Source organism: Microcaecilia unicolor, chromosome 8 (assembly GCF_901765095.1).
Source record: "Microcaecilia unicolor chromosome 8, aMicUni1.1, whole genome shotgun sequence".
Taxonomy (NCBI): domain Eukaryota; kingdom Metazoa; phylum Chordata; class Amphibia; order Gymnophiona; family Siphonopidae; genus Microcaecilia; species Microcaecilia unicolor.
In genome coordinates, this window is record NC_044038.1 from 164,953,233 (window position 1) to 164,968,769 (window position 15,537).

The 15,537-nt window shown below is 46.6% G+C and overlaps 1 protein-coding gene across 3 annotated transcripts in view; it reads right to left on the bottom strand.

Moving 5' to 3' along the window:
- CNOT6 (CCR4-NOT transcription complex subunit 6) overlaps positions 1 to 15,537 on the bottom strand; it is a 119,444-nt gene that overhangs the window by 62,235 nt on the left and 41,672 nt on the right. For 2 of the 3 annotated variants that reach the window (XM_030210959.1, XM_030210958.1), the window contains exon 3: positions 2,670 to 2,856. In XM_030210959.1, the coding sequence (XP_030066819.1) occupies positions 2,670 to 2,856 (187 nt within the window). Of the gene's footprint in view, positions 1 to 2,669; positions 2,857 to 14,632; positions 14,638 to 15,537 lie in introns of all 3 variants that reach the window. The other variant, XM_030210960.1, reaches the window with a different exon arrangement.

Here is a 15,537-nt window from a genome sequence, read left to right on the forward strand (position 1 = left end):
GTACAAAATGACTGTCAATCGACAAAGATCTGGGGCTCCACGCAAAATCTCACCTCGTGGGGTATCCTTGATCATGAGGAAGGTTAGAAATCAGCCTACAACTACAAGGGGGGAACTTGTCAATGATCTCAAGGCAGCTGGGACCACTGTCACCATGAAAACCATTGGTAACACATTACGACATAACGGATTGCAATCCTGCAGTGCCCGCAAGGTCCCCCTGCTCCGGAAGGCACATGTGACGGCCCGTCTGAAGTTTGCCAGTGAACACCTGGATGATGCCGAGAATGATTGGGAGAAGGTGCTGTGGTCAGATGAGACAAAAATTGAGCTCTTTGGCATGAACTCAACTCGCCATGTTTGGAGGAAGAGAAATGCTGCCTATGACCCAAAGAACACCGTCCCCACTGTCAAGCATGGAGGTGGAAATGTTATGTTTTGGGGGTGTTTCTCTGCTAAGGGCACAGGACTACTTCACCGCATCAATGGGAGAATGGATGGGGCCATGTACCGTACAATTCTGAGTGACAACCTCCTTCCCTCCGCCAGGGCCTTAAAAATGGGTCGTGGCTGGGTCTTCCAGCACGACAATGACCCAAAACATACAGCCAAGGCAACAAAGGAGTGGCTCAGGAAGAAGCACATTAGGGTCATGGAGTGCCCTAGCCAGTCACCAGACCTTAATCCCATTGAAAACTTATGGAGGGAGCTGAAGCTGCGAGTTGCCAAGCGACAGCCCAGAACTCTTAATGATTTAGAGATGATCTGCAAAGAGGAGTGGACCAAAATTCCTCCTGACATGTGTGCAAACCTCATCATCAACTACAGAAGACGTCTGACCGCTGTGCTTGCCAACAAGGGTTTTGCCACCAAGTATTAGGTCTTGTTTGCCAGAGGGATTAAATACTTATTTCCCTCTGCAGAATGCAAATAAATTCATATACTTTCCACAATGTGATTTTCCGGATTTAATTTGTGATGTGCTATCTCTCACTGTTACCAATAACCTACCCTTCAATTATGGGCTGCTCATGTCTTTGTCAGTGGGCAAACTTACAAAATCAGCAAGGGATCAAATACTTATTTCCCCCACTGTATATCTGCTGGAGACAGAGAAACTGGCTGCATGGTGTCCTATAAGGGTTGAACTCAAAAGTTTATTCTCTACCTCCATCTGCTGGTAGAGAGGCACAACCCATTCATCTGGACTGGTCTGGAGGAAAATATGCAAAACTAAAATAATGATCATGCCATAGGGAATTTAGAAGATGGCACAAGGTACCTTAATATACAATATTTTACAGTTTAACAATGTGGAACATTTAATGTTCATGCATTAACAATTTTAAAAGATCAAGATGCAGAACTGGGGGTGTATATTACTTTTAGAAAAATATTTCTAACTAGAGTCAGGCTAACAGTAATTTTTTTTCCTATGTTCAATTCCCAGGCCTGGCAGGGGCTGGGGACAAAAAAAAGAAAGAACCCAGCAACTCCTCAAGAACAACTTAGACAGACTAGCTCACAGGAATGCTTCTACCAATTTCTATTGGGAACCATAGTCAGAATCCCTTCATTAGAGGGCCAACTACAGTAAGTGGGGGGTGGGGGAAATAATCACACCCATGATAGAACTGGAACAGAAGGAAGATGCTACAAAGTTTGGGGTGGAAATCAGGGGGCTGGAAAATAATCAAAACCACTGGATTTCATAAAAGGCACAATTTAACAGAAACAACCCTTTCAAATGTACTTAATTTTTTTTCTGCATGTAAAACCTGTTTTTTTTTTACATTGAAGAGGGCTTTTATATAAGTTGTACAACAGTATATGTGTTTAAAAAGTATGTGCATGGAAGCGAGCCTCCTTGTATGTCACCTCCAAGGCACAGTTTGGGCAGAGAGGAGGTGGAAGCATGATGTATGTTCATATTTTTTTTTAAATAGGCATGTACACACAAATTTGCAGCTTCTTTGGAGCTGGTGAAAATTTGTGGGTTAGCATGTATGCGTTGCTGGGGCTGGCTCTGGGTGCCTATTTTATAAAAGGCATGTTAGCATTGGCCTTGAATGGTTCCTTTTTGATTTCTTACATAGGCATCCTGTTATAAAATTACTCCTTAATACTGTTAAAAACATACCCTCTGGCACAAAATTATTTAGTGACCATACATACTAAAGAAACATTCTCAATAATTCCATAAGGAGAGTAAATAATAATATGGATACACACATACTTTGCAGGTGGGTTCAAATAGACAGGGTCTAAGTGGAATGTGGACATGAAGCACACTTGAACAAAAAGTTATAGAATATTATTATGTGTGTACTTCCACATCTAGGCATATTTACACCAGCTCCATGGCTTATATTAACACACACATGAATTTAACCAGTTATATTCAGATACTTATGTTTCTTGATAGAATAGGACCTAAATAGGTGCCCTCATATTTCATTTATTTAATTTCTTATGTGTATCCTACAAGCCTCAAACCTATTAGTGTACATTCAGGTACAGTGGATATTTTATTTATAGAATTGCTCTCTGTGTCTATGGGGAAAATGCTTAATACATCTGGCCCACAGTTAAAACAAAATGCAAGCTAACGTATCTTTAAAAAACAACAACAAAAATCACAATCAGAAGAAAAAGTGTAACACACATACCTGAGTGATACCATGTTCCCAAGCTCTGCTGGTAAACTGCGAATTTTATTAGAAGACAGGTCCAAATAGACTAAATTGTGAAGCTTGGCAATGTCCGGAGGAATGCGAGATAAGAAATTGTCACTAACATGCAATGCTGTCAAATGGGTCAATGACCATAGAGATGAACTTAAACTTCTAACTTTCCCTGAAAGATCAAAATGACAAACCGAAGCTGTAATTCAAAAAACAGTTCTTTATACATCTAAAGTTAATATGAAGCAGAAGACAGCAATTATGATCTGATTTTTGCACATTGTATGCTCATTGCGTTAAAGAAAAAAAGGAGTGTTCTGCAGTATAGTAACATAAAATAACATCTTTTATACAGAAATTACCAACGTGTAATATTAACGTGCTCTTAAAGTATGTTTGGACATGTTCAATTCTGCTCACCTATAGCAATAGTTTGTACAAGGTCCTTTACAAATTATAATTAAGCTTGATCCACCGCATTCTGCTTTCAAAAAAATTATAATTTTTTTTTAATGATCTTGCTAGAAATAATTACTATGCATCTTCTACAGCTAGTCAAACATATGCTCCACAATGTTTTGTTAGCATGCTTCAGATATCTCTCTGGAATAAGCTATCAGCGGTAATAGCTTAAAAATATACAAAAAGCTGCATATCAGTAGATATTCGTCATATGGCATGTTTCCTCTTGATGTAAAAAAGAGGCTCAAGAGTTGTCTGCAGGTAGATTTAGCTTTGTCCTATAGAAACTTAATTGTTTGCATAATTGTTTTTTGCACACTGCCATATTTCAAAGGCATGAGAATGCATAAACACAGCAATATCACCTAAATAAACTCAAAATAGCAGCACCAACTTACTTTTACCATTGTAGTCAACCCTGAAGAACTCTTATCATACTATCACAGCTAATGATTTATTTATTTGGATTTATTTACCGCCTTTTTGAAGTAATTTACTCAAGGCGGTGTACAGTAAGAATAAATCAAACATGGGCAATAGGCAATTACAGCAGTAAAAATATTCAAGTATTAATACAAAATATGGCATGGTATACTACTTTTCCTTTAATTGGGTACCTTGGTTTACTATATTCTATAACAACCTACCGGAGAAAGTACTACCACAAACCTCACGGGCTCATGAGTAGGCACCAGCCGGCTGGAGAAGATTGAATTTAATTCAGTTAAGTGCATTTTTTCATGGGACGGAAGGAAAATGTGGACAGACATGAGTAATAGAAAATGAAGGTATGGGGATAAGGGTTCTCCGTTTATACATTGTAGTTAGGATACTTTTATGTAAGATGTGAGAGTATGTGTAGATTCAGGTCAGCCAATGCAAACAAAGTAGTTTTTATTGGTAAAATACAAGTAGAATTTTTGAATATTAATTAAATCATGACCCATGATAAGAAATAACCCCACAGAATCCCTGGTATCCTTTATATAAAGGTTCTGTTTCACCAATCGGTGTTAGACCAGGGGTGGAGGTATTGAGGTCAGTTTGATAAATAAATAAATTGCAGCATTGGAGGTCCGGGTCAATACATACGTTAATCCTTGGGAATAGGTTGTTATAGAATATGGTATACTACTTGCAATGACAACACAATACATAATAGAACATTATAATTGGTAGTGAAGGGTAAGGCAAAGTTGTAACATATAGATGAATAAGAAAGTAGGAAGAATTAGAAAGTAAGGTGATTGATTTGAAGAAAGTTGCACGTGAGGTCACAGAGATGGTTAAATATTATCTCAGCTAGGGTAGGAGTGGATAAACATGTCCCGCTGCAGTATGTGCAGCCCGAGTCAATCCTTGTGTGTGTGAGTGAGACTAACAAGTTAGTTACTTCTTCCATTAAAGGCTTGGTTGAAGAGCCAAGCTTTCAGCTGCTTCCTGAAGTAAAGGTACTCTTGTGTTAAGCGGAGCCTTTCAGGCAATGCATTCCAGTGTGGGGGCTACTCCGGAGAAGGCTCGCTTGCGGGTATCACATCGTGTAATGACTTTTGGAGAGGGTGTAGTTAGTGAAAGTCCTTGGGAGGACCTTAGTGTCCTTGGCGGTGTGTGGAGAATCATCCTATACTCAGGGCCATTTCCTTTCAGGGCCTTGAAGATCAGAGTTTTAAATTTACCCCTGTATTGTACTGGTAGCCAATGAAGTTTTTGCAAAAATGGTGTGATGTGGTCACGTCGCTTGCAACCTTCTATGAGTCTTGCTGCTGCATTCTGAATCAACTGGAGCTGCTGCAGGCCTTTTGTAGTCAGACCATTGTATAGTGTATTGAAGTAAAGCGAAGATACATACCTGTAGCAGGTATTCTCAGAGGACAGCAGGCTGATTGTTCTCACGATTGGGTCGGCGTCCACGGCAGCCCACACAACGGAATTTTTCAAAGCAAAAAATCTTCAAAGCTTTGAGAGAACCTCCTGGCACGCGGGGTGTGCGCACTGCACATGCACAGCCGTCTTCCCGCCCATCGCGCGAGAGACCTGCTCAGTTATATCCAAAAGCAAGAATTGAAAGAACTCCTCCTCCTCCAAAGGGGAGGTGGGCGGGTTTGTAAGAACAATCAGCCTGCTGTCCTCGGAGAATACCTGCTACAGGTATGTATTTTCGCTTTCTCCGAGGACAAGCAGGCTGCTTGTTCTCATGATTGGGGTACCCCTAGCACCCAGGCTCACTCAAAACAACCAAGAAATGTCAATTGAGCCTCGCAACGGCGAGGACATAAGGATTGACCTACAAACCAGAACATTTAACTGAGAATGTAGCCTGGAACAGAATAAAAAATGGGCCTAGGGGGGTGGAGTTGGATTCTAAACCCCGAACAGATTCTGCAGTACCGACTGCCCAAACCGACTGTCGAGTCAGGTATCCTGCTGGAGGCAGTAGTGAGATGTGAATGTGTGGATTGATGACCACGTCGCAGCCTCGCAAATCTATTCTATAGTGGCTGACTTCAAGTGGGCCACCGACGCTGCCATGGCTCTAACACTATGAGTCGTGACATGACCCTCAAGATTCAGCCCAGCTTGGGCATAAGTGAAGGAAATGCAATCTGCTAGCCAACTGGAAATGGTGTGTTTCCCGACTGCGACTCCCCTTCTGTTGGGATCAAAAGAAACATTTGGGCAGACTGTCTAAGGGACTTGTTTGCTCCACATAAATGGCCACTGCTCTCTTGCAGTCCAAGCTGTGCAACTGAAGTTCAGCAGGGCGGGTATGAGGACGGGGAAAAAATGTTGGCAAGACAATTGACTGGTTCAGATGGAACTCCGACACCAAACTACTCTGTTGTGATGAAACTTGAGATAAGGAGCACGCACGACCAAGGCTTGGAGCTCACTGACTCTACGAGCTGAAGTAACAGCCACCAAGAAAATAACCTTCCAGGTCAAGTACTTCAGATAGCAGGAATTCAGTGGCTCAAAAGGAGGCTTCATGAGCAGGGTGAGAACGACGTTGAGATCCCATGACACTGGTGGAGGTTTGACAGGGGGCTTTGACAAAAGCAAACCTCTCATGAAGCGAACAACTAAAGGCTGTCCAGTGATAGGCTTACCCTCTACATGTTGATAAGCACTAATTGTGCTAAGATGAACTCTTATGGAGTTGGTCTTGAGACCAGACTCTGACAAGTGTAGAAGGTATTCAAGCAGGGTCTGTGTAGGACAAGAGCGAGGATCTAGGGCCTTGCTATCACACCAGACGGCAAACCTCCTCCATTTGAAAAAGTAGCACCTCCGTGGAATTTTTCCTGGAAGCAAGCAAAACCTGGGAGACCCTCAGAGAGACCCAAGGAAGTAAATTCTACGCTCTCAACATCCAGGCCGTGAGAGCCAGAGACTGGAGGTTGGGATGCAGAAGCGCCCCCTCGTTCTGAGTTATGAGGGTTGGAAAATAGTCCAATCTCCAGGGTTCCTTGGAGGACAACTCCAGAAGAAGAGAGAATCAAATCTGATGTGGCCAGAAGGGAGCAATCAAAATCATGGTTCCGCTGTCTTGCTTGAGTTTCAGCAAAGTCTTCCCCACCAGAGGTATGGGAGGATATGCATACAGAAGGCCTTCCCCCAATAAAGGAGAAAGGCATCTGACGCTAGTCTGTCGTGGGCCTGAAGTCTGGAACAGAACTGAGGGACTTTGTGATTGACCTGAGTGGCAAAAAGATCCACCGAGGGGGTGCTCCACTCTCGGAAGATCTTGCGTACGATGCCCGAGTTGAGCGACCACTCGTGAGGTTGCATTACCCTGTTCAATCTGTCAGCCAGACTGTTGTTTACGCCTGCCAGATAAGTGGCTTGGAGAAACATGCCGTAACGGCGAACCCAAAGCCACATCCTGACGGCTTCCCGACACAGGGGGCGAGATCCGGTGCCCTCCTGCTTGTTGATGTAGTACATGGCAACCTGATTGCCTGAATTTGGATAAGTTGGTTGGACAGCTGATCTCTGAAAGCCTTTAGAGCGTTCCAGACCGCTCGCAACTCCAGGAGATTGAGCTGAAGACCCTTTTCCTGGAGAGACCAAAGTCCTTGAGCGTGAAGCCCATCGACATGAGCTCCCCACCCCAGGAGGGATGCATCCGTTGTCAGCACTTTTTGTGGCTGAGGAATTTGAAATGGACGTCCCAAGGTCAAATTGGATTGAATTGTCCACCACAGAAGGGAATTGTGAAAATTGGCGGACAGCTGGATTGCATCCTCTAGATCCCCTGCAGCTTGATACCACTGAGAAGCTAGGGTCCATTGAGCTGATCTCATGTGAAGACGGGCCATGGGTGTCACATGGACTGTGGAGGCCATATGGCCTAGAAGTCTCAACATCTGCCGAGCTGTGATCTGCTGAGACGCCCTGGAAACTAGAGACAGAAGATTGTCTGCTCTCGCTTCTGGAAGATGGGCACGAGCCGTCTGTGAGTACAGAAGAGCTCCTATAAATTCCAGTTTCTGAGCAGTGAAAAGATGGGACTTGGGGTAATTTATTACAAACCCGAGTAGCTCCAGCAGTTGAATAGTCATCTGCATGGACTGCAGAGCTCCTGCCTCTGAGGTGTTCTTCACCAGCCAATCGTCGAGATAAGGGAACACATGCACTCCCAGTCTGCGTAGCGACGCTGCAACTACTGCCAGGCATTTTGTGAAGACCCTGGGCGCAGACGCCAGACCAAAGGGCAGCACACAATACTGGAAGTGCTGCGCTCCCAGACGGAATCGAAGATACCTCCTGTGAGCCGGAAGTATCGGGATGTGTGTATAAGCATCCTTAAGTCCAGGGAGCATAGTCAATTGTATTCCTGAATCATGGGAAGAAGGGTGCCCAGTGAAACCATCCTGAACTTTTGTGGCACTAGGAATTTGTTCAGGGCCCTCAGGTCAAGGACATCCCCCCTGTTTTCTTTTGCACAAGGAAGTATCTGGAATAGAATCCCAGCCCTTCTTGCCCTGGTGGAATGGGCTCGACTGCATTGGCGCTGAGAAGGGCGGAGAGTTCCTCTGCAAGTGCCTGCCTGTGCTGGAAGCTTAAGGACTGAGCTCCTGGTGGGCAATTTGGAGGTTTGGATATCAATTTGAGAGAGAATCCTAAACAGACTATTTGAAAAACCCACCGGTCGGAGGTTATGAGAGGCCACCTTTGGTGAAAAAATTTTAACCTCCCTCCGACTGGGAAGCCGTCCGGCACGGACACTTTTACAGCGGCTATGCTCAACTGGAACCAGTCAAAAGCCCGTCCCTTGCTTTTGCTGGAGAGCTGCAGGGGCCTGCCTTGGCGCACGCTGTTGATGAGAATGAGCATGATGGGGATGAGCCTGAGAAGGCTGTCGAGAAGGAGGATCGTACCTACGCTTGTTATAAGCATAGGGAGCATTCTTCCTTCCCCGGAAAAATAGTCTACCTGATGAGGTAGTAGCAGAAGGCGCCCGGTGGGAGAGATTGCCCATAGCAGTTTCCCGCTGAGTGATCTATCAACCACTTGTTCGACTTTCTCACCAAAAATATTATCCCCCCCCCCCCCCCCCCACAAGGAACATCCGCAATCCGCTGCTGGTCTCGATTGTCCAGGTCAGAGGCACGCAGCCATGAGAGTCTGTGCATCACTATAACTTGGGCAGCAGTTATGGATGCAACATCAAAAGAATCGTAAGCACCCCTGGACAGGAATTTACGACATGCCTTCTGCTGTCTGACCACCTCCTAAAAAGGCTAGGCCTGCTCCGGAGGGAGCTTATCAACCAAGTCCGCCAGTTGCTTCACTGTGTTCCTCAAGTGAATGCTCGTGTAGAGCTGGGTAAGACTGAATTTTGGCCACGAGCATAGAGGCCTGATACGCCTTTCTCCCAAAAAGAGTCCAGGGTTCTAGATTCTCTCCCCGGGGGCCGCCGAGGCGAAGTCTATAGAACTCCTGGCTCTCTTCAGAGCGGAATCCACAACCATAGTGTTGTGAGGTAACTGCGACTTCATCAGCTCAGGTTCTCCGTGAATCCGATATTGGGACTCTGCTTTCTTGGGAATGGTGGGATTACTTTGTGGTTTCATCCAGTTCCGCATAAGTGTCTCCTTGAGCACATTAAGCAAAGGAACCGTGGATGACTCCTTAGGTGGCAAAGGATAGTCATGGACCTCAAGCATCTCAGTCCTAGGCTCATCCTCACAGGGAAGGGAATAGCCACAGACATTTCCTGGACAAATGAAGAGAAAGAAAGGCTCTCCGGGGAGAAAGCTTTCTTTCTGGAAAAGGAGTAGGATCAGAGGGAAGACCACAAGACTCCTCAGAAGAGAAATACCTGGGATCTTTCCCTTCATCCCACGAGGCATCGTCATCGGTATCGGACAAGAGTTCCTTAACTGCAGTCTGAAACCGGGCCCCGTCTCAACGCCGAGGAGCCATGTCCTCAATGGCGATGTCGAGAAGTCGACTCCCATGCCGGCGGCGATGAAGCTCCCTTCAGCGATGTCGACGGGGAGTCGACCTGGGTGGCAGCCGAGGCCAATGCTGCAGCCAGCATCGGCGTAGGAGACTTCACCACAGGCGGATAGCCCGCTGCCACTTCCATCGACGGTACGGAGGGCGCAAGCACCCCCCGGTATCGGAGCAGACTGACACAGCAACTCTTCCAGAAGATCTGGAAGATTGGCTCGGATGCGCTCGTCCAGAGTCGCTGTAGAGTAAAGCTGCGGGGTTGGTGCAAGAATCGGCATCAGAACCTGTGGAGGTTGAGGAGGCGGTACCGGGCTGCCCGAAGACCGACACCTCTTGAATGGAGGGTGAGCATTCCTCCTGGCGTCGATGCTTCACGGGTGCCGAATCCTTCGATGGCCCGGAGCTCCCAGTACCGTGCTTGAAAGGAGACTGACGACGATGCGTGTTCACCTTCGCTCAATGGACGTCATCGATAGTCCTCGGTACCAACGAGGACGTGGAATCCACACACCTCCTCGGGGTTGGGTCCGAGAGTGGTTGGTCCCGGTGGGCCTGCACCACAGGAGTCAAGACAGGTGGACACCCACTCGACGGCTCACTGCTCCCAGCGTGATAGTCTCCAGACAGCCATTACCTGCGCTCCTGAAGTTGATGCCATCCCGGTGCTGATGTTGACGCCGAGGAACCGGACGAAGCTCCGAAAAGACGGTCCCGAAGAGCTTGTCTCGGCACCTGTGTCCGCTTTTTCAAGCTAAGACACAACTTACATGTGTCTGGGCGATGGTCAGTCCCAAGGCACTGAAGACACCATGCGTGGGGGTCGGTACCCGAGATAGTCCGGTTGCACCGAGTACACTTCTTGAAGCCGCTGGGAGTCCTCGATGACATGGACGGAAAAATAGCGACGGCGAGATCAAAATTCGCGATTGTGCCAAAAGACAGAGCACAAAAAAGAGAAACCGGGCACGCGGCAGAAGCAAAAGGAAACTTTAGAGGGCAAAAACTAAGAAGGTAAAGGATTCTTTTTTTTTTTTTTTTTAACTTTAAAAGGCAAGGTAGGATGAAAACTAAGATACTTGAAGAAAACCGGAGAAAAAACTCCGGAAAACGGTGGAAGGCTCTTTGAAGGGGACAGAAGAGACGCAAATCGCTGCCTCTCTTCACCGCAGAAAAAAGGTAACCGAGCTGGTCTCTCACATGACGGGCGGGAAGACGGCCGCGCATGAAAAGGTTCTCTCAAAGCTTTGAAGACTTTTTGCTTTGAAAAATTCTGTTGTGGGGGCCGCCGTGGACGCCGACCCAATCGTGAGAACAAGCAGCCTGCTTGTCCTCGGAGAATCCAGTCTTGATGTTACCATGGCATGCACAACTGGGATAAGAATGATCTTCTCAAAGTAAGGAGAGAGGCAGCGTATCTGTCGCAAATAGTAGAAGCAGCTCTTGAAGGCTGCTTGGATTTGGGGAATCAGATTAAGAGTTGAATCTAACTGTATTCCAAGGTTCCTGACTTGTGATTTGAGCGGGAGTTCATAATTCCCAAAAGGGATTTTGATGTCAGGTATGCATCCACGTATTAGGGACCCAGAGAAGCTTGGCTTTACTTGGGTTTAGGACTGACTGATTCGTCCAGTCCTTCCACTTATTCTGGTTTACATTACTAAGATTATACAATCTCAGTTGCCACTGGTAGAAGCAAGCCTGCTTAGAGGAGATTACTTATTAACAAAGTTAATTTTTGTTTTCTTTTTTGTTGGTTCTTTATCAGGGTGATGAGCATGGATGTTCCAGTACTTAAAATGGTCATCCTACCCATGTAGCCAAAAAGCTTTCTAATGTCTAGGCAGCTACCAAAATAAAGGAGACTGTTGCCTGAACATTTGGCCATCCAATTTCCCATTATTTTGCTGTATGGTACTTGGCCACCACCATTCTGCTAACATTGACCTAGTTGGTTTATGGGAGTTAGAGCTTCATGATTCCTATAGTGGCCTATAGTATTACTAGGTCATGCTTACATTTATCTGCCGTTTGTCTTCTCATCTTTTTGTACAGTGCCAGACCATCAACTCAATTTGTTTCTGAGAAGCAGTAGCTTACTAGCTCCAACTCAGCTCCCTGTGAGCCATCTGATATCAGTAGGTCATGCTCTCTGCCACAATTAGAAGCTGCTCAATGTTTATTAACATAAGGTGCCAGAACTATTGACAGTGGCCTTCCTGCCTTTCCTCAAACACAGATCTAACCTTTGGCGTGCCAGATTGCATATTGCTCCACAGCAGTCACTGCAAGGATATACAGTACAACTGAAGAGGAAATCCACTAAGCCTTTTAAATAAGAGGAAAAAAAATGTTTAACAAACTCTCTGATGCTTCTAGATGTACACCACCATATTATGGTACTACATAGTCTCACAGTATTTCATTGACTGCATGTCTCCTGACTTTGGGGACAGACACAATGGAATTCCTTCCTTCTGTGACTTGGTGGAAGAGGCTTCCAGCTGCACATGCTGAGTAGTAGAGACAACCTTTCCCGCTCATGAAATCTAAAATTCTACTTACATTCAGAGAGTAGTTTTATAACAGGTCACCTAACTTTTGCACAAATATATGTTAGACCATTTAACAGGAAATTAGGTACATGGGTTTCGTTTGAAAATTATTCTGCAGAAAAGTGCACCTATTACATTTACACCTCTTTAATATGTAAAAAATGTTCCAGCTTATTTTACTTATCCATCTATCCATCATTTGATATTTCAGCATTTAAAAATGCAAGATATGGTTTATGTTTTTTTAGGCTTGATAGTTTGCCTTTTCTAAGTACCAACGAGGTTTACAAAGTTTTCAATTAAAATCTTAGAAAAGGAAATACTTAGGAGTCCTTTTATTAAGGCACACTAGCAAGCAGCCAGCGCTGCGATTGGCATGTAGGTTTGCTGCGAGTTCCACCCACTTTCTAGTGCGGCTGAAAAATGGCCACGGTATAGGAAAATTAGGTTCTTACCATGATAATTTTCTTTCCTTTAGTCATAGCAGATGAAGCCATTATGTATGGGTTGTGTCCATCAACCAGCAGGGGGAGATATAGAGCACTCAATTTTTCACAGTGCCTCATGGCCAATTAGCTCCATTGCCTCTTCAGTATTTGAAGCTTCCAAAGCAGTATGGCAAACCGCAATGGGAATAACATGAACTTTCCTCACAGTGAACGATGGCCTATTAACAAGGGCATAAACTCCAAAAAAGGAGGGAATGAACTCATCCTCCTGGAGGGAATAAACTCGCCCTCCACTTTGTATAAACGGAGGGAATATTTGCATCCTCCTGGAGGGAATAAACTCCTCCTCCCAAAACATGAACTGGAGGGAATGAACTCATCCTCCTATAACTGTAACAAGAATCCTGAAGACTGTTTTCCGACTCCCCAAGGAAGGAATATAACTTCAGGAAACAAGAACAGCACCTAAAATCAGAATCACTGCAATACAGACAATCATACAGGGAGGGCTCATGGCTTCATCTGCTATGACTAAAGGAAAGAAAATTATCATGGTAAGAACCTAATTTTCCCTTCCTTGTCATCAAGCAGATGAAGCCATTACATATGGGATGTAACAAAGCAATCCCTAAATAGGGTGAGAACAAGCCACACCACGCGCTAGCACCTGTACTCCAAAACGCGCATCCCTCCTGGCAGCCACATCCAGCCTGTAATGTCGGGCGAAAGAGAGCTTAGAAGGCCATGTTGCAGCACTGCAAATCTCATGAAGAGATAGTGCTCCAGTTTCCGCCCAGGAAGAGGAAATCGCTCTTGTGGAATGTGCCTTAAAGGCTTCAGGCGGAGCCCAGCCAGACAGCAGATATGCTGAAAAGATAGCTTCTTTGAGCCAACGGGCAATTTTTTTTTTTTTTGTTACATTTGTACCCCGCGCTTTCCCACTCATGGCAGGCTCAATGCGGCAGGCAATGGGGGTTAAGTGACTTGCCCAGAGTCACAAGGAGCTGCCTGTGCCGGGAATCAAACTCAGTTCCTCAGTTCCCCAGGACCAAAGTCCACCACCCTAACCACTAGGCCACTCCTCCACCCTTTAGACGATGAAGACCCTCTGCGAGGACCTGCAAACAGCACAAAACGATGATCAGAGGTCCTGAAAGAATTTGTAATTCGCAGATTCTGCAACAGAGTCCTGCGCACATCCAAAAGGTGCAACTGCCCAAATGAACCTGGAAACTCCTCCTCAACAAAGGAGGGAAGAAAAACAGGCTGGTTTAGGTGAAACGCTGAAACCACCTTAGGCATGAAGGAAGGCACGGTTCGAACCGTGACCCCTGACTCAGAGAATTGCACAAAAGGGTCTCTACAGGACAGTGCCTGGAGCTCTGACACCTGTCTCGCCGAGGTAATGGCCACTAAATAGACGGCCTTCAATGTCAAATCTTTCTCTGAAGCGTGCCTAGCGGTTCAAAGGGAGCCCACTGAAGGGCCTTCAATACTAACCCCAGGTTCCAAGCTGGACAAGGTGCCCGCACGGGAGGTCGGAGCCGAAGCACCCCTCTAAGAAACCGTGCCACATCTGGATGAGCAGCTGAGGACACGCCTTCAACCTTGCCACGCAGGGAGGCCAATGCTGCCACTTGCACCCGCAGGGAATTATAGGCCAAGCCTTTGTGTACACCATCCTGCAAAAGTCCAGAATCGGCAAGACAGGAGCCCGCAACGGAGAAAGCGCTCTTGAAACACACCAGACTTCAAACTGGCGCCAAATCCTGGCATAAGCCATGGAAGTAGAGCGCTTACGTGCCTGCAGGAGTGGAAATTACCTTATTTGAGTAGCCTCTCTCTCTCAATTGCGCCCTCTCAATCGCCATGCCATAAGACCAAAGCAGCAGGCGTCCTCCATGGCCACCGGACCCTGTGACAACAGGTGCGGAACCAGAGGTAACGGAAAGGGAGCCTCCAATAGCATCTGTCGGAGGTCCGCATACCAACGCCTCCTGGGCCAATCTGGGGCGATGAGCACCACTTCTCCTGGATGCAGCCGAATCCGCAGGAACACTCACCCTATCAAGGGCCACGGAGGGAAGACATACAGCAAGCCCAGGGGCCAGGGTTGAGCCAAGGCATCCAACCCGGCAGAGCAAGGATCCCTCCGTCTGCTGAGGAAGCACGGGACTTTGGCATTGGAACTGGTCGCCATAAGATCCATCACGGGCTTGCCCCATTTGGCACATATCTGCAAGAATACATCGTCTGCTAGTTCCCACTCCGCTGGATCGATCTGATGCCTGCTTAGATAGTCGGCTTGCACGTTGCTCTGACCTGCAATGTGAGCTGCTGACAGGGACTGTAGATGCAGCTCGGCTCAGTGGCAAATTTGTTCGGCCTGCGCGGCTAGAGCTCTGCACTGAGTGCCGCCTTGTCGATTTATGTAGGCCACTGCTGTCGTGTTGTCAGACATCACTCGGACAGCCAATCCTTCCAGGGTCACTTGAAAGGCCAGAAGAGCCAGAAACACCGCTTTCAACTCCAGACGGTTGATAGACCACTCCAACTCCTCGGGCGTCCACAGACCCTGGGCATGCTTCCCCTGGCAATGTGCACCCCAGCCCTTCAGGCTGGCATCTGTCACCACTAGGCACCAATCGGGGAGCGCCAGCGGCATTCCCCGCCGCAATATGCTGTCTGAGAGCCACCACTCCATACTGAGGCGGGCCCGCAGGGAGCCAAGAAAGTCTGCACTGATAATCCTGACATACTGGAGACCATCGTTGAAGTAGAGAATACTGTAGAGGTCTCAGGTGCGCTCTCGCCCATGGCACCACTTCCAAGGTGGCCGACATCGATCCCAACAGCTGGACAATGTCCCAAGCTCGCAGGCGGGGCATCCTCAGGAGCAGACGGACCTGATTCTGAAGCTTGCACCGC